Source organism: Phyllostomus hastatus, unplaced genomic scaffold (assembly GCF_019186645.2).
Source record: "Phyllostomus hastatus isolate PE091 unplaced genomic scaffold, TTU_PhHast_1.1 phas_scaffold_317, whole genome shotgun sequence".
In the NCBI taxonomy this organism is placed as follows: domain Eukaryota; kingdom Metazoa; phylum Chordata; class Mammalia; order Chiroptera; family Phyllostomidae; genus Phyllostomus; species Phyllostomus hastatus.
The window spans coordinates 3,566,913-3,586,621 of NW_025334023.1; the positions used below are offsets into that span (position 1 = coordinate 3,566,913).

The 19,709-nt window shown below is 45.3% G+C and overlaps 1 protein-coding gene across 1 annotated transcript; it reads left to right on the forward strand.

The window, feature by feature from the left end:
* Nucleotides 1-574: 574 nt before the first annotated feature.
* Nucleotides 575-16,655, forward strand: NEU3 (neuraminidase 3). The gene is given in 4 exon segments (XM_045818122.1): nt 575-844; nt 4,808-5,019; nt 11,240-12,292; nt 12,294-16,655. Coding segments are annotated over 3 exon segments (1,371 nt in total). The 5' UTR covers nt 575-844; nt 4,808-4,812; the 3' UTR covers nt 12,405-16,655.
* The last annotated feature ends 3,054 nt before the right edge of the window (nt 16,656-19,709 follow it).

Here is a 19,709-nt window from a genome sequence, read left to right on the forward strand (position 1 = left end):
CTTTTCCCCATTTACTACTTTATTCAATTCATATAAATCTGGACTCATAGGTTTTATTTTATTCAGTGAGTTATAACCTAATAGTATTTTTATGCAATATATATACATGCACACACACATATATAACATTATTACAATATTTATTTATTTATTTATTTATTTTTGAGTAGGGGTGGACCAATTATCTGGCTCTCTGAACCTTTTCGTGCAGTTCCTTCTGAGGTCCGGAACCTTCGCTTGACTCACGCTGTCCAGGGAAGTTTTAAGCGGTCAAACCTACCTACAGACTGGCAACGAATACAGCGTGGAAATACTGGGCTGAGGGGAGGATGGAGGGAGAGAAAATGGAAGGGTGGGGGGCGGAGCCAGGGGTCTGCGCCTCCCTGGGGAGCTGTGGTAGGCCTAGGCTCTGAACTGAAATTGGGCGGGTGGAAGGGATGGTGGTCAGAGATGAAGGGGTAGGTACTTTGCGCCTAGGGGCCTGGGCAGCGAAGGGGCGGGGCCTCTGCTGCGCCGGTACGCAAGGGGAGGGGCCAGCTCCGAGCCTCAGCCAACAGTCGGTCCCAACGGCCTGTGGGCTGTGGCTTCCGCGTGTCCTGGCCCCTGCTTCCTCTCAGGCTGGTCTCGGCGTTCTGGTTCTGTCTGCCTCACTGCCTCTCAGTGAGAGTCTCCCGCTTTCTTCGCTTTTGGTGGTTGGCTTTCGTGTTTGTAGTCTCTTTCTCCTGCTTCGGTCTCCCCGGCCTTGGTCGTTCTCCCAGGCGTTGCTGTCCAAGAGCTGAGAGCCTGCCTGCGCGCCCAGCTCTGCCTGGAGAGAGACGGAGGAACCGGGGTCCTTCCTGCGCAGGTGAGCGGGTCTGTCCCCCAAAAGTGGGGCAGTGTGACTGTGGGGACGAGTTCGGCAGCATCATCTGGGCTTACGAAATAACAGTTTTGAGAGACACTGAGTCAGAACCACCCCAGTCGGTTAGCATCTCGGACGTAGCCAGAAGAGTATTTTTGGCTAGTTCTATTTTTGTTTTCCTTCCTCAGAAGCCAAACTTAAAGCTGGTAATTACCATTTTAGAGATGAAAGAGAACAGAGATTGGAAAACCTTTCTTACTAGAGAGAGGTGTGTGGGCCGCAGAGACCCCCTGAGCTAGAACTTGAAAGGAGACTTTGGTCTTGATCCAGCTCTTGCCACTGACTCACTAAACGGCCTCACATAAGTTTTTTCATCTCCATGAGCCTCAGTTTTGCCATGGGTGGTAACCATGAGAAGGGCTTGGTCTACAAGATCCCAAAAGCCTGACATCTGATGGGTGCTCATTAAACATTAGTTGTTTAGGAGTGGATAAATGAGATTGGGAGGTCTCCTTCTGGGGTTCACTGGGAATCTACGGAATTACATTGTTCTTATAGCCTGAGAAATAGGTAGTATTATCTCCATTATAAGTGAGGAAATGGGCTCAGAAATAAAGCAATTTGCTAGTAAGTATAAAAGTCAAGTCACACTTCAAAGTCCATGCTGTCATACATTTGTCCGCTCTCCTAGTAAGAGAACAGGGAGGACTTCACTGAAAGGTGATTATATGAAGCAGCAATCAGTAATATGAGTTCTCTGCTAAAATGAACAACTCTAAAGCAGAGCTGTATCAGATTCTTCTCTATCCCTAGTTCTTAGCATATGGTTTGTGTGAAACAGTTTGGGTGTCAGTGCCAGAGTCACCATCTGTGTTAACACTGTCATCAACATGATCAGCATGATCATGATGAAAACTAATGATGATGACTGAAATTGTTGCAATGATAGCAAAGCCATGAGTGAAATTGGGAAGATATCAAAATTTGTAGTGAAGACATCAAAATTTATAATAAAGAGTTTTATTTATGGTGCTTTAAAGCTTGTGAAGCACTTTACAGTGGTTCTTTGTACTGCTCATCTTAGGTAGGTATTAGTGTTATCCACACTTTACCGGCAAGGAATCCAAGACCTAGAGAGATCAAGTGACTAGCACAAAGTCACACAATAAAGTAACAAGAGCTGGGGCACCAGTCTGGTCCCATGTGACAAGTTGTTCTTTGGTGCTTTTTCCACTTCCTCTCCCTTTCCTTGTTCCTTGTCCTTTCTTCCCACTTATGCTTATCCTATGCTTTATTCGTCTTATTTCAATGTCAACTAATAATCATTTGTTGGCTAATGATTAATAGCATTGGTATTATTAGCTCATAATCGAAGTGTTAGCTTTTAAGAGTTTAAAATATAATTTCTCCCAGAGGTGCAGAGGGATTTAAATGCTTTTAAGAAGGGAAGTTGTAATTATGATTGTTGTTACAATCATCCTCCTCCTCCACAGATTTCAAGGAATACAACTAGAATATGCAGGGATTGACAGTCTAACAATAACTGTCATATATTGAACTCAGAGTATGGGATGGGCCCTGTAACAGTCACTTCAACTTTTTCACTTAATTCTCTCAGCCACTCTATTGACTCTTACATATGAGGATCCTGAAGCACAGAGAAGTTAAATAACATGCCTAGAGTCATGTCGTCCTGGCCTGGGTCAAATCCTGTGTTCCTAACCTTTATACCAGTTGGACTCAGGGACTGATTTTTACTTAAAAGAAAGTCTGATCCTCCCGGGCAGGAGAGTCTGAATTGGGGAGAGAGCGATGCTCTGCATTTGTGCAGTGAAGGCAGTTCACCCCTGCCTTTTAGTTCTGCTATGGAGAACCCAGGATGGGAGTGAGGGGAGGCTTTTCTTCTGGACTCAGGAGACCACCTCCCCAACACCCGTCATGATAGTGAGCCATGGTTCTCTCTAAGTTAGAAATATCGACTGAATGGTAGCCATATGCCCTTGATGAAAGTTGGTCTTGATTGACATGGGGAGGATGCAGCCACAGGCAGTGTAACTTTCCCCTTCAGTTTATCGCCCACAAGGCTACCCGAGAGACTGGTCTAAAATGCATCCTTGGTCATGCCATTCCTCTGCCAGTGGCTCCCTGTCTGTGGGATAAACACCTTAATAAGGTATCAAAGCCTCCCAGGATCTGGACTCTGCTGACCCCTTTCAGGCCCATGTGTGCTCACAGCTTCTGTCCAGGATAGTCATACTGGACTACTGAGGATCCCCACAGCTCATTGTATTTTCTGTCACCTACAGGCTTTTCACATCCACTCTCTCCTTATGTTTTTTACTCTTCATTGGCTTACCCACTGCTCATCCTTTAAGATCCAGCTCACCCATTCATCCAGTATTAGTCAAATGCCTATCAATTACCAAGCATGGTTCTAGGTGTAGAGGTGTAACAGAATAGCACAGACATATGCCTGCCCTTTATGGGATGTCTGTTTTGTAGTATATATTTAACAAGTATAACGTATGGGTAAATGGCCTGGAGAAGGGAGCAGGGAAAGGGGACCAGGAGCTCAGGGGCATCATCAGAGAAGGCCTCGCCGATTGGATGATGTTTGAACAGAGTAGAAGGAGGTGAGGAAGTGAGGTCTGTGGCTGCCTGAAAGGATATTCCAGACCCAGAGAATCAGGAAAGGTAAGACAGGAGCGCCCTTGGCTTGTTTGTCTCCTCTCCCAAATCCTCTGCTGCCTTCAGCTGGACAGCTGCCCTTTTCTGTTTCCCCGCATGCTCTCATGGTTTACCTCTCAAGTTGCACTTATTGCCTGTGTTGTAATTGTCTGTGTCTGTGTCTGTTGCCCCCCTAGGATGTGGGTTTCATGAGGGCAGGGGCTTCTGATTTCTGTCTCCTGAGCACCTGCCTTATGGTCTGACTTGGAAGGCACCCAGAAATATTGATTAAATAAATGATTGTGATCTTATGGGCCTTGTTCTTACAGCCTGATAATTTTTACAAATGATTTGTAAGACAGGGTTTGGATGACAGGTGGACAGATTTAAAAAAAAAAAAAGGAATTTTAAGCCTGGTTCTGGCTGGCTAGCTCTGTTTCCTTTTGGGCCTCCAGGAAGTAGAACACCTGATTTCCTTTGAGAAATGTTCATAGAGACTTCCATTTTCAGGATTATGGCTGGCTATCTAACCTATAAAATGATATATAAAATATAACAAAGCCCTGTAAGCTGAATTCGCAAGAAAGTAAGAGAATTCCCTAGGGGCCTAAAAACCAAGAGTAACCTGAAAACCAGAGAAGTAATAGTTAGCCCCTTAACCTGACCTCAGCTGCCCTGGATGTTTGCTGGTCTTACTTACCTAGAAGCTTGGGCTTTAATAGACCTGCTGTTATAGTGCATGAAACTATGGGCTTGCATGGGTCAGAGGCTCTGGTTGGAACTGAGATCCCTGCACCTTCTGGTGGGGTGGCCTAGGAAAAAAAGTCTTGCTACAGACACAGAGATGACAAAGAAGATTGCCTTTTATCCTAGGCTTGAGTAGAGGGGAAAAGTTTCCTCAGAGAGTTCTTAAACACAGGTATTCCCTTGTATGGATTTGGGTTTATATTTGTGTCACTTGAATGGCCTCCAAGTGACAAAATTGACATTAGAAGGTTTCTGGGCTAGCAGTACCTCTGGATGATTGGCAGAAGCATATGCAGAACCTCTGGAGAAACCCGCTTGACACAGGCTGCATAGGATTCACACAGCCTGGAGGATAGATTTGTTAAATAAAAATGCATGTTGCTGGCTTTGTGCTGTTGACACCATGGTGTTATTTTCCTATTAAAAAAAGGTAAACATTTGAGTACATCTCTGCCTCTCGGTGATCTCCAGAAATGCAGTAATAGAACAGAACTTGTATACAGGCCAGCGTTTGGATATGGATACACATTTAGCTGCCTCCTATCCTTGCAGAGGTCATGGAAGAGGTGACGTCCTGCTTCTTCAACACCCCTCTGTTCCAGCAGGAAGAGAAGAGAGGGATCACCTACCGGATCCCAGCCCTGCTCTACGTACCCCCCACCCACACCTTCCTGGCCTTTGCAGAGAAGCGCTCTACAAGCAGGGATGAGGATGCTCTCCACCTGGTGCTGAGGCGAGGGTTGAGGACGGGGCACTTGGTACAGGTGACTCCTTACCCCAGATCTGGGCCTGGGCCTCAGTTTCTCTCTACATTTGCTCAGAGCACTTAGAATCTGTGCCTTTTCCCATCAGTGCAGGAAGAGCCCTATGTGGGAGTTGAGGGGGAGAAACAGTAACAGCGGTTCCTCTCACTTACTGAGTACTTACCGTGTGCCAGGGGCATACAGATCTTGCCTCTCTGACACATAGGAATTGTCAGTCACATTTTACAGATGAGAAAGCTGAGGCTCAGAGAGCTTGCCACTTGCTCAAGGTCACAGAGCTATGATAAAGTAGAAGCAGGCTTCAGACTTGGTCTCTGATTCCAGAAGCCTCCGTGATTCATGTGTCCTTTTCATTTACATTCTCTTATCTTCATAAGTCATCCGGGAAAGTAAACAGGTTAGCCCAGGGTTGCTGATGAGGGATCTTGGTGCTCTGGGAGGTAGCTTGTTCAAGGCCACAGCCAGCAGATGAGGGGTTGGGGTTGTGGGATAACAACAGTCTTCTTCCTGCTGCTGCTCTTCTTCCTACCTCGTGCTTTATTTGCTTTTATCTCTGATTTACTCAATTATAGAATCTTGAAATTAGTAGAATCATTAGTCCAACTTCTTTGCCAGCATAGAATTCTTCTGTACTCCATTGGTAGCTCCTAATAGCTCAGTGGTTAAGAGCCTGGCTTTGAAGTCAGGGAAGACCTAACTGTTTATTGGCTGTGTGACCTTGGACACTTGCCTCTGTTCTGTTTCATCATCTGCAAATGTAATAATAGCAATTATAATACATAGTAGGAGCTCAACTTTAGTCATCTTCTATAAAGGGTCTGCTTACACAGCTCCTCAAATCCTGTGGCACCTGTTAACCTTTTTTGGAGGGATGAGATGATCTGTACTCTATAATTACCTGTTGGTTTGTTCTGCCTTCTGGGGTAGTGAGTCTATATGTATAAAATCCCTTCTGCTGAGACATCTCTTCCACGTACCTGCGAGTGGTGTTCATGCCCTCTGAGTCCTCTGTTTCTGGGGACTCAACAACTGTAGTTCTTTTAGTGTCTTTCTTTCTTGGCCATAGTCTGGATTAGGTTTCCAGGCCCTTGAAAACTGGAGTAATCCTCCTTGGGATCTGGTATGGGATGTTAGTGTCCTTTTTCAAAGAATGGTGCTCAAAATTGAACTTGAACCGCAAGGATAGAGCCACCCCAGCAGTGAGGCGGCTCTCCTACCTTGTATCCTTTTCACGCTTCCCAAGGGAAAGTAGCATTTACTTGTTTGATCTTGCATAATACCATTGACTAATATTAAGTCGATAGTCAGCTAAAAGCTCCAAGTCTTTTTCACATTTGTTGTATTTTACCACTGGTAAAATACATCTAATGAAATTTTCCATCCTAATTATTTCGAGTGCACATTATGGTATTGTTAACTGTATACACATTGTTGTACAACAGATCTTTTTAGAACTTTGTCATTGTGCATGACTGCGGTTCTATACACATTGAACGGCTCATTTCCCCCTTCCTTGATCTGTAGAAACCACTGTTCCACTTTGTTTCTATGAGATTGATTACTTTACCGTATCTCAGTAGAATCATGCAGTGTTTGTCTTTTTGTGATCTGCTTATTTCTTCTAGAACAGCAATTTTCAACGGTGTGACACAAGACTTTTTAAAACATGCAGTACCCGACTGTTTGTTCAGGGGCACTGGCCTCTTTTCCCTTAGATTGTCAAATAAAAAAAAATGACAATAACCAACACAACAATAATTGTCTAGTGTGAGTGAATCAGAATTATACCTATTTTGTTAGATCGGCAAAAAATACATTTTGTGATATGCCGCAGAACTTTAGTAATTAGCTTGTGTGTGCCATGAGATGAAAAAGGTTGAAAATTGCCGATTTACAATAATATCCTTGAGGTTCATGTTGTAGGATATGGCAGGATTTTCTTCTTTTTAAAGGGTGAATAATATTCCACTGTGTGTTTATTCACATACTGGTTTTTCCGTTCTTCTGTTGATGGAGACTTGGGCTGTACCTTTTGGCTCTTGTGACTAATGCTCTGTGAATGTGGTGTGAAAATGTCTCACTGTCTCTTTGAGACAATGCTTTCAGTTTTTTGGCTATATACCTAGACGTGGAATTGCTGGGCATGAGGTGATTCTGTTTTTAATTTCTTGAGAAGCCTCCATAGTATTTTCCACAGCAAATATACCCGTCAGAGTGTACCCACTTGTTTATTATCCCATCAAACAAGTGTTTCAGTTTCTCTGTGCCCTTGCCAACACTTCTTCCATGTTTTCTGACAGTGGTCATCCTAATGGATAAGAGGTGATATCAAAAACTTCCCTCATTATTAACAGCACTGAGTATTTTTTATACATTTGTTGGCTATTGCATTTGTTATTCTTTTTTCCTTCCACCATTTATCGGTTCTAGAGAGAGGGGAAGGAATGGAGAAAGAAAGGGAGAGACACATTGATGTGAGGGAGAAACATCGATCAGTTGCCTCTTTCCTGCGTCCCAACTGGGGACTGAACCCGCAACTCAGGCATGTGCCCTGACCAGGAATTGAACCAGCAACCTTTTGGTTTTCAGGGCAGTACCCAACCAACTGAGCTACAGTAGCCAGAGCTGCATTTGTTGTTCTTTAATCATGTTTCTCCATCCTGATTTTTAAGCCCAAGACTTGTTTTATCTCTGTCAAGCCTCAGCTTGTTTATGTTGCATTGCTGCAACTGGTTGAGATTATTTGGATTCTAATGCTTTCATCTTTAGTTTACTATTTCTTATAGCTTCATGTAAACTTTATTTTAGACATAGCAGGTCCAAGTCATTGTCTTCTTTCAGTTACTAAGGATGGCTGAGCTTGATTTCCCTGACTAACCTGCCCAGTAATTGCCCCCACTCCTATTCCTAAAGGCAGTAGCAGTGCTGATGGATTTCGTATGTCTTACTGGATCCTGCTCAAGGTTCCTGAACTGAGCAGTTGTAATCATCCAAATGAGTTTGCAGCAGACCAGTTACTTCTCATTGGAAACGCTCACCCATTCAGTGCTACCCATAAAGTGTTGGTTTCCACACAGGGTGCTGAGGAGACAAGGGCTCTATCCCCCGAGTGACAGTAGGAAATTAAATCTGCTCTCTAGGCCTCTTCTTGGCACTTGTGAGGGAGAGGAGCCTCTGGACATTGTTTATAGAATATTGTTTCTACCTGAGAGCATTTCTGTAATCCTTCTGTTTACTCTTCCCTTTCACTCTTGCCTCCCTCTTTCCCTTCTTTCTTCTTCCCTCTCTCTTCCATTCTTGTCTCCCTTCTTCCTTTCTCTTTCCTTCAACAGACATTTATTGAGTACCTACTATGTATCAGGCATTAAGTCAAGGGGGATGTGTGGAGGGAGGCAATAAAAAAGTTGGCAGATTCTGCCTCTCTTTGCAAAAAAATTGCACAGCAGAATCAGAGAGAGAAAGTAGAGCTGTGCACAGAGGTAACTGTCCGAATCTCCCATGCAGAATCCACGGAGTGTCACAAGGCAGGTTCATCCCCTCAGAGTGGGCTATTTCCTTAGAAGAAGGAGTTCAAATGCATTCGAGGATCAGAGAAGCTACTGTGTGGGCCACACCATTTAAGCTGATTCTTGAAGTGAGTGGGTTGAAGGTGAGCGGAATCAAAGATTTCTCCCTGGATTTTCCACATCCAGAAATGGTCTTTTCCTTCTCTGACATCCACAGTGCTCTATCTCCTCTCTCTAATGGTATCTATGAGGCTATGGAGTCTGCTCTGTGGGTGCTTTTCCTCTCCTCAAGGTAGGCCTAGTGGCAGGTCTGGCCACCCCGCCCACTGCTGGCCTTCTGGACCTTGATTACCTGAGAGTCACAGAGAACTTAGGTCCCGCCTCCAGGTGTTTAAAATGCAGTCAGACAGCGAAGTGCACTTCTTATGCAATGACAGTTTCCAGAGAGTAACAGTGCCATTTGGGAGGATTTAGGAAACAGCCTTCAGTTAGTTAGCAATCTAGGAGAGCTTCGTGGGGAAAGGCGGGCTTCTATGCAATAATTATGTTGACTCTGGCACATATGTTTGAAGTGTTTATAGTGCACAAGGCACTCTACTATAGAATCAGCTGCTCTAGAGATAGTGAGGTCCCTGTCCTTAGACTAGTTCGAGGACAGACTGATCTTCAAGTGGAAAACTTAGAATCTTCTGTAAGGTGGGAGCTAGCACTAAGTCCTTATGATTTGGAGAATCTATGATCTGAGTGTTGCTTAACAGTAGTTTTTGCCCATTCATATAGGAATTAAAATTCTAAAACTTTTTTTTGCTTTGTCTAGTTAACACATTTACATGGCTGAGAAATAAAAACAGTGTAAAAAGGTGTGCACCCCATTCCCAGTCTTGTACCTCCTCTCGCAGCCGGTGGTTCCTTGTGTGTCCTTCCAGTGCTGTTTCACACCGAAACAAAGAGACACAAGCATGTGTCCTTGGTAGTCCCTTTAAAACATTTTAATGTGAAGCGGTAACACATGTACAGAAAACATAAGACAGAACATAAATGTCAAATGCACCAAACATAAATGTCAATTCTGAATTGACAGAGCCAACACTTATGAATTCACCACTCAACTCAAAAATAGAACATTGCCAGCAACTTAGAAGCTTCTCATATATCTCCCCTCTCTTTCCCAGAGGTAATTACTATTCTCATTTTTAGCCCTTGAATTTAGTTTTGTTTGTTTTTAATCTCTATATTTTTTTATTTTATTTTTAATTACAGTTTACAGTCAATATTATTTTGTATTTCAGGCATACAGCATAGCAGTTCGATAGTCAAGTACTCTGTATCCTTTATGTTTGGCTTCCTTTGTTCAATATTATATTCTTGAGGTTTACCCAAATTAGGTGTACAGCTGTGATTTGTTCATTTTCATTGTTACAAAATGTTTATTGTATGACTATGTGACAATTAATTGACCCATTCTACTGTTGTTGCGTATTTGGGTTAGCGATTACGCTGTGCTGAGTATTCTCCTCTGTGTTTTCAGTACTAGTGCATATACTTTTGGTGGGTTTTTATCTAGGAATGGAATGACCAGATTCTAGGATACGTGGATGTCCCGCTGCTGTCGATAATGCCAGCCAGCTTTCCAGAGCAGTGGTTGTGAGGGCAGGTCGACCTCTGTGTCACCCTTACTCCTGGGATTCAGCCCTTTGAGCTTCCAGCTGCGAGCACGGCAGTGTTTACCAGGGCTTCTGTTTGTTTTGTCCGCCCAGCCCCTATGTCTGTCAGGAATTGCTCAGCTGCTCAGCCTTTCAGTTACCTCTTTTAGAGATACTTTGAGAGGAAAAGAGACTTGAAATACCAGGCCAATGTTGTTTTTAAAATATACCAATAAGATTAGGCCTCTCTTTGTTTGTGATGTGTCTGGTTAGGCGCTATCTCGGTTTACCCTCACCACAGCTCCTCTCTGAGCGTGTTATTACATCCTCCACTTCACTGGGGAAGAAACCGAAGTAACAGAAGATTAAATAACTTGTCCAAGGTTACACAATAAGTGATAAAACCAGGGTTTGAATTGGGTATCTCTGATTCCATGCTTGAATTTTTAATGACAGTGCTATACATTGCCTTCCCAGGGTAGTAGAGGAAGGAAAGATAAAAAAAATCTTTGCCTTAAATTTCCCTTTATATGCCTAAAATGCCCATGTCTGTCTGCTTTGCTCCATGTTAATTCCTTTTCTTTCTTTCCTTCCTATTTTTTTGGAGGGGACCTTCCTTTTAAAAATACTATGTAGCTCCTCTCATGTACTGAGCACTGGAGATACAAAATTAGAATAATTTGGTTTCTGCCCTTAAAAGATTCATAGTTTAGGGAAGGAGCTACTCACAATAAAAAGTATAATGTTATATGATAATTGCTATAACCCCCCTGTATGGACAAAGAGGAAGCCTTTGGTAGAGGAGGGGAGAGAGTGTCATGGAGGGCTTCCTAATGGAGGCGACTTTGAGTTGGATTTTTGGGGGTGAATTGGGCATCTAGAAAAAGTGAGGAAGAATGTTTCAGATTGAGGGGGACAGCATGAGAATTCAGTGAATACTTGGGGCCTTCACAATTTTACAGATTTCAGTACCATTTATTTTTTTTCTCTGAAAAGTTCTAATGCTTTTAATGAGCCTTATGTCTTCCTATTAGTCTCTCACTCCTCCCTCTCTCCCTTACTCCTGTGTAGTGGGGACCACTCACGCCATTGATGGAAGCCACATTGCCTGGGCATCGGACCATGAACCCCTGTCCTGTGTGGGAGCAGAAGAGTGGCTGTGTGTACCTGTTCTTCATTTGTGTGCGGGGCCATGTCACTGAGCGTCAGCAGATTGTGTCAGGCAGGAATGCTGCTCGCCTCTGCTTCATCTGCAGTCGTGATTCTGGCTATTCATGGAGCGACGTGAGGGACCTGACAGCGGAGGTCATTGGCCCAGAAGTGAAGCGTTGGGCCACGTTTGCTGTGGGCCCAGGCCATGGCATCCAGCTGCGGTCGGGGAGGCTGATCATCCCTGCATACGCCTACTACATCCCTTACTGGTTCTTTTGTTTCCCGCTACCATGTAAAACCAGGCCTCATTCCCTGATGATCTACAGTGATGACCTAGGGGCCACGTGGCACCATGGCAGGTTCATTAAGCCCATGGTGACAGTGGAGTGTGAAGTGGCAGAGGTGACCGGGAAGGCTGGCCACCCTGTGCTGTATTGCAGTGCCCGGACACCAAACAGGTGCCGAGCAGAGGCTCTTAGCACTGACCACGGTGAATGCTTTCATAGGCCGGCCCTGAGCCACCAGCTCTGTGAGCCCCCGCATGGCTGCCAAGGCAGTGTGGTGAGTTTCCGGCCCCTGGAGAGCCCATGTGGGTGCCAGGACCCTACTGGCAAAGATGCCCCTACTGTTCAGAGCCCTCTGCTGGACAGTTCTCTGAGGCCAGAACAGGAAGCTAGAATGCTTTCAGAATCATGGCTCTTGTACTCACACCCAACCAGTACAAAACGGAGGGTTAACCTCGGCATCTACCTCAACCAGACCCCCTTGGAGGCTGCCTGCTGGTCTCGACCATGGATCTTGCACCATGGGCCCTGTGGCTACTCTGATTTGGCTGCTGTGGGGGACGGCTTGTTCGCATGTTTATTTGAGTGTGGGGCCAAATGGGAGTGTGAGAAGATTGCCTTCCGCCTGTTTACAGACCGAGAGATCCTAAGCCATGTGCAAGGTGACTGCACGAGCCCTGGTAGGAACGCCAAACCAATTCAAAACTAATTGGCTTAGGATCCAACTTTCCACAGAAGGGAAACCAGTAGAAGGCAGCCACAGCCAGGGTGATGGAGGCCAGGACAGCAGAGGTTACTGAAGCTACAGGGAATCCCAAAACTTAACATTCTGCTCTCTACCTTTTTTTACCTCTCCAAAGAGGAAAATGAAAAATTTGCCATAGCTACTGCAGTAGAAATTGCACTGAATTATGTGAATTAGGAGACCGTGATATGATCCTGGGCCTGCCACTGGCTGGTTCTGGGACCTTGAACTCTTCGGGCCTCAGGGCTTCATCTGTAAAATGAGGTGATTTGTTATGTGATTCTCTCCCTCCTATCCCTGGGGAAGGCAGAGCGCCTGCTTACTCTGTGATCAGCAAGTCCTGGCTGCATATTGGACTCTGATCTCAAAGTGGAAATCACAGGTCTTCTCATCTTTCAAATCCAGCTGTGAGGTGACAAGCAGGTGCTATGCCATAAAGAAAGGTGTGGACCATTTGTTCAGTTTTTAATAACAAACACCCACACCCTTCTAATCGTGCTCAGAGCTCTACAGGCTGTCCTAGAGGAACTGGGCAAAACAGCAGAATGATAACCTCACCTGCCTCCTTTAGCTTTGCAGCTCTGCTCACCCTGCTGTTCCTCATCTAGAAGGCGTTATTTCCTAGGGAGGAAATGATGGCGGTACTCCTGTGAAAGATGAACCTGAAGTTTATGTATTAGGATGGCTCCTGATGGGAAAAAGACATGGCTTAGGGCTTTAAAGCACTGGCAAAACTTCCCACAGTCTCTGCCCTTAAGGAGCTCACAGTTTATGAGGCTAGAAGAGGGAGAAAATTTAAAAAAAAAATGCAGTGGGTAGGATAGTTTGTAGATGTTGGTGCTCAGTTGGTGTGATGGTAGCTCATTGTCCTTGTTGCATCTTTGTTGTGCCTGGAGTCTGCCCCAGCGCTTGTCTAGGCTGCTGGGTTTCCCCTGAGTTGGTTTTTCTTAGAATACCGTCCTGGCCCAGCCACTTCATTGGCCAGTGGAGAAAGTCTCCGAACTTAGGAAGGTTGGTGGACACCCCCAAACCACTGAATCTAGTCTGTTTGTTTGGACCTGTTGAAATCACCATTTGTGAAGTGGGGATGGCATTTGTCTAGTAGTTGTGAGGGTGAACTTTGCCAGTAGTGGATCTCGTGGATGATACCAGATCAGTTGCTCTTACTTTAGATTGTTTCCCCTGTAGTCTTGTTATTGTGAGAGAGGTTCTATCATGAGATTTCTTTTTTTGTCTCCCTTAACCTGGTATATCAGCTAAATACAAAGTGGAGGGAAAACAGGTGTGCCCTTGTTCGTATGGGAAATAATACAATAATAACTTGCTCTGCCCCACCCTGAATATGTGAGACTAGTCAGTGAGACTCGCAGTGGTAGAGCACAGCCTAGGATGCCCCTGTCAGGTGGGGAAGAGCCCTACAGGTGGGAAGTGGGGGTTAGCTTCACTCACTTTAGCATGTGGCTTAAGCCCGTGTCTTAGTGTGGCCTCTCATACATTTGCTGTCATCTTCCCAGAAGTTAGTTGTGATCATTCATTCACTTATGTATACATTTATGTAAATATTTCTTGAGTGCCCATGTAAGAAATATTTGCATAATGTAAGGTGCTTTCTGTTGCCAGTCCCTGGTTGAAAATAATTTGTGGCTCCTCAATGCCAGTTAAAGGGTATTTACATTTAGCATGGCATGTAGGGCCTTCACTTGTTGGGTGAAATAATGATTACTTATCTCTACTTCTTAATATGAAGCCCATTGTCAAAGAAGACCTCTGTCAAGTTGGCAAGTGGAGGAAGGTAGGGACTTGGGGGTGGGCAGAGTGGTGGTGCAGGGGAGAGGGTTGAAAGGGCATCCCCTTCCTGGGTAGTAGAAACTTCTTGTTCAGCAAAATGTTCCTGAGCACTATATTCTAAACAGATAGGGATGGCGAGGATGGATGGCTGAGCTCTGCCATCAGGCTAAAGGGTGGAGAGAATGAGACTCAGGACTTCTTTGGGACCAGCCAGGAAGAGCATTGAGGAAGGGACTTCAGTGGCATGCCCACGTGGACCACAGATGGTTAGTATACTCACAGGACGTCTCAACCACCCCTCAGTTGTCCTCTTCATCCTCATTCCCCTTTGCCTGGGGCTTGCTTCTCGTACTGAGAAACTCCCTGAATAGGCAATAAATTCCCTTAATAGGTAAAGGGCCTACGTGCACATATCAGGAATAGCCAGAAAAGAGGGTTGGGGACAGGCTTAATCCCGAATGAGGATGAGAGAGAGGGACTGAGTGAGCGATGGCAGCTTTGAAGAAAAAGAACAGCAGGCAGACGTCCTGGCACCTTTAGGAAGAGAGAAAGTAGTACAGACCTGAGGCCTCGGCTGGACAGGTGGTGTAGGTGGTGGTTGCTGTGAGGAACGAATGATACTAGGCTGGAGCTATTCCCCAAAACGTGTGGGAACAGAAGGAGCCCTGCTCAGGGCAGCAGGTGAGGTAACAGAGAAGCTCCTACTCAGCCCTGCAACTTGAAGCTGGCTCAACTTGTCCATGCTCCAGGCGACCCACAAAAACAGCCGTGGCACTCCAATTCTGTGTGTGCCAACTACCCAAGACCTTCAGGGCCTGAGGACCTACACCAGGATACTGGTATCCTAACTAAGCCTGTTTCAGCCACTTCCAGGGTGGTGGAATGGAAAAGATAGGGCAGGTGATGATGGCTGTGAAAGAAAGGCTGAAGGCCTATATTCTAGAGCACAGATGGCAAACATGAGGCCCGTGGGCCGAATCCGGCCCTCCACCTTGTTTTATCCGGCCTGGCACCTTGTTTCTACCTGGAGGTAGCGCTGAGCTCTAGCTTAACTGTTAGGGAGTAGTTACACTTATACAGTCCTAAAGTTACGTTCAGCCCTTTGAAGGCAACCACGAGGCTGATATGGCCCCTGGTGAAAATGAATTTGACATCCCTGTTCTAGAGGCATAAAGAAAGGTCTATAGGCTGTGGTCCTTTGCTCCCAGATGCTCTGCCCTGTCAGTGGACCCTTAGTGGATTCATCTAACACACGTGGCCCTCCACTGGAAGTGCAAGAAAGCACAGGTAGTGGCCTGCTGCGGGTGTGCACCCAGACCAGCCTCCCACCTGCTCAACCGGCTGGTCCTGCTCTAACTCCTAGGGTCGTAATATTTACCTCAGGCCTTTGTGATTTGGATCTATTTTTCCTGGTCACCAGTATCCCCTCAGATATGTACAGGGTATCCTGTAACTGGAGCCATAGGTAGCCTTCCTGTTGGGTAGGGACCCACAGAGGCCACTCTGAGCCAGATTAAGTTGCTCAGTCGTCTTCAGTAGACTGAGTTTTCTGCACTGCATTATTCAGTAGACACCGGGTCATCCTTCCCTGTGTTGCCACAGTGCGCAGTCAGAGCCTCTCTGGTCCTTACCACAGGCTGCCCTGTGTCACTGTCGCCTGTGTGCTGTGCCCTCTAGGCCTCTGCTGGGCAGTGAACTGTGTGAGGGCCAAGTCCGACTCCTCATGTATCCTTTCACATCAGATCACAATGACTTTACAAATAAATGCTTTTTCTATCCTACTTTGAATTCCCTGAAGACAAGGACTCCGAGTCCTCCCTTTGTCCTCTGCACCCAGTGCAGGGCCTGGCTCAGGACAGAGCAGTGAAGTTATGCTGACTTAAGGAGACCCTTGGCCTTCTGGAGCTAATTGAGAATGCCAGGGCGAGTTCCCTCTTGGGGAGGAGCACACGGCACCGTCTGTGGGTTCATAGCACTCTGAACCTGCTGCACGCTCACCTTGAGTCTTCTCTGTGCTGACCTGCTTCCAGGTCAGGTGCCGTGTTTCCTGGGAGTGAGCTTTTCTCTGGCTTGAGTTTGGTCCTGCCAGGGTACGCCCGGGATCACAGCCCAAGCCCAAAGCGAAGCTTTGATTTGGGGTTCTCAGTTCACTGGAATTCCCCCTGTCTAATTGGATTTTCTGTAACTGCCCCTCCTCCAGGACTCTGGGGGAGATGCTGGTGCTTACTCAGCATGTTCTGTGCATGGCTTGGTTCTGTGACACCAGGTGCCACAAACACTGTCTTTACCTGTAAAGACTAAAACCTGCCATGACTCTGAAACAAGGAAGTGAATAAAGAGCATAAATTCTGGTGACGACTGGTTTTGTTGTAAAGGAAACTGAGTTCATAGTCATCACAATACTTCTATCTAGTTTGTACCCAACTTCTTCTAGATTTGAGGCAGCTTTTTGCTTTTCATAAGAACTTTTACTTTCAGAAAACATTAATAATCCTTTGCAGAAAGAAGGAAGGAGCTCCTACCATTTGAGAACAGCATGGATGGAACTGGAAAGCATTATGCTAAGCGAAATAAGCCAGGCGGTGAAAGACAAATACCATATGATCTCACCTTTAACAGGAACCTAGTCAACAAAACAAGCAAAATATAACCAAAGACACTGAAATTGAGAACAGGCTGACAGTGACCAGAGGGGAGGGAATTTCAGGAGAAAAGGGGAAGGGTTTGCAGGAACAAGTATAAAGGACACATGGACAATAACAAGGGTTGGGGAGTGGAAACAGGAGGGAGCGGGGAGGGTGGGCTGGGATGGGGGTTAAAAGGCAGAAAACTTGACTTGAACAACAATTTTAAAAAAGAATCCTTTGCACTTTTACACATTGTTACTTGAGCATAGTTACCTGTTGAGGGAAACAGGTTCGATTGCACATCACACAGCTGTGGAGCGGAGGCATGGGGATGCAGAGTCCCCCTCTGCCCCCTGCCCCAGTGCTTGTCACTGCATGTCTTGGTTCTTTTTTTGGAATGCCTTGAGATTACTCTTATGTTGCAGTAGGAGCAACCACAAATATTTATGTCAATGAAGTGGGGAGATTGCTTGACTTTTCTCCTTGTTCCCTTGAGATGCTTAAGGCACTATTGGTTCCACCAAATGTCTCCACTTGACTCTCCAGTTCTGGTAGGTCAGTTTGCTTTTTTTTTTTTTTTTTTTAACAAGTTGACTTAAAAAGTTTCAAATGGAAATTTGTCATAACACTGAATCATATAATGATGAAAGAACAAATGAAGTTTAGAGAACTAATTTACCTCTAAAAATAGTTTTACAATAATTATATAATTAAAAAATCCAATGATCTATTTTATTTTCGAGTGTTAGATTGCTTAATGTCTGAGGGACTGGGTTTGAGGGGAATATGCATTACATGTGAATTTTAGTGCATAGATATTTAAACAATAATATTTGATTAAACTGCCTTAAACATATATACCAGTTATAAATTTAGTGTAGCTTTTTTTGAACAGTTCAAACATTCTACATAGTAGATAAAACCAATGATTATAAAACACAGCCTGTTGCCAAAATGGAGTACAAAAAAGTTGATGCCATGGATTTAACTATTCATCATCATCGCACTTTTTGGGACCTCTAACTTTTAAACCCCTTTGGAGTTTTAGTGACTACCAGGTTTTCTGCTTCGCCCTTACAGGGATTTAGCAGTAGCAGATCCAAAGGAAAAACAACACCATTTCAGACAAGCTCTCTTTCCACTAGAGCGTTAAACTGAGAGGCTGGAGGCCTGGAACCAAAGACAGCCACGTCCCTCCGCAGCCCCCCTCGGCCAAGGCCTGTGCGTGCCCACAGAGGCCTGAAGCACAGAGCCGGCAGCAACAGCCCTATCGCTAGCCACTGGGGTTCCCTGTTACGGGAACCTATTAACACCAATCATTGTTAAATTTTTATTTCTTAAGCTGGTTTGGGTTGAATGTATATAGCTTGAAACCAAAAGATACACATTTTTACAGAAAATCTGATTAATACTACAATCTCTTAGTTGCAATGTGGAACAACACTACAACCATCAGAAATTAATTTTTAATTCAGTCTACTAAAGTTGATCAATAAAGTTGATCAGTATTAGAGGGTACACTGACAGGAGAGACATTGGGATAAAATGGAGAAAGGACTGGACTTGGAAGAGTCAGGAGTCCAGGGTCCTCATCTGAGAGCTTGCCACTGATGTGCTGGGGGACTTTGTGCCAGTCACCAGCCCTCTCTGAGAACCCACTTGTTCAGCGATAGCAGGAGTGTAATCTTTGCCTTGCCACTTGCCAGGGAGTGGGGTGGATCTGATAAACTAGTGAGTCCTCAAAAGGGGTTAGGAAACAGTTCAGTGCAAACAGCAGGTAAATTACCTTTCACCCACTGATCTCCATTCAGTATCCATCCGTACTGGCAATGTGTGACAGTTGAATGCTGAGAATGAGGGTGATGGATGGAGGAGGAAGGCAGGGCCCACTGGGGAGGGCACACCAAGTCTGGACAGCCACCTTGCCTCACCTCCATCACAGCCTTAGCGAACTGCAGGCCTTTTTGCTCAGCCTCTGACTCTGCCCCAGACCTTTTGCTTCCTTACTATGAGGAATGACCCAGCCTGGGTATAAAAGAGGGAAATCAGCCCCACATAGGAAGGGACTTGCTCATAGTCATCTCTGTTCTATGTCCCCCATTAAGCCATGCATAGCACAATATAAGAAAGAAGGGATCAAGGGGAGTAACATTTTAAGTTACCTACTATGTGTTTTGAGTTATATATACTTTTATTTAATTCAACAACTCATTTTAGAGATAGGAAAGTTGAGACTCAACAAGCTCACATGACATGTTCCCAATGTCACACACCTACCTGTAAGTGATCAAGTTAGATCTGATTCCAAACCAAGATTTTTGCCATATGTCAACCAAGAGTCAGAACTGGGGGGTGGTACCTTGCAGACTGACTTGAGGCAGAGTTAGTGCCTCTTAAGTCCCTGACACGTGGTGGGCATTCAGCAGCTGGGGAGAGGCTGGTGATAATCTCTGTAGTGACATGTCTCTCAGTGGTACTGGGCGGCCTCTCAAAGCAAAGATCTTCCCCTTCTATTTCATCCAAGAGAGATAGTTTCTCTTTCTTGGAAGCCCAGATCTAGCTGGAGATTACTTTCCAGTACCCCAACCTTCAGAGCATCACCTTTGAGACCCAGAGTTATCCTAAATGTAGATTTTGTTGTCATCAACTAGGAATAGAATCAGGAGTGAGAGCACGGATCCTCTTGAGGGGTAAACAGAATGTGACAGTATGTGAAGCTGACTTAGTGCTCGGTGAGAAGGCCAGGGCCTGTAGGTGCTGGCCGGTCTCTTAATGAGCCACAGGTTGGAGATAGCAGTGCTGCCGCTGCCTTTCCCCGCTGGGGACCCATTCCTGGAGCTACGCCCAGTGGCCGGGGCTGACCTCATCATGCCATGTGGTTGGTCTCCATGCCTCACAACCACCAGGGAAGCAAGACATTATTGTCTCCAACCTACAGACAAGGA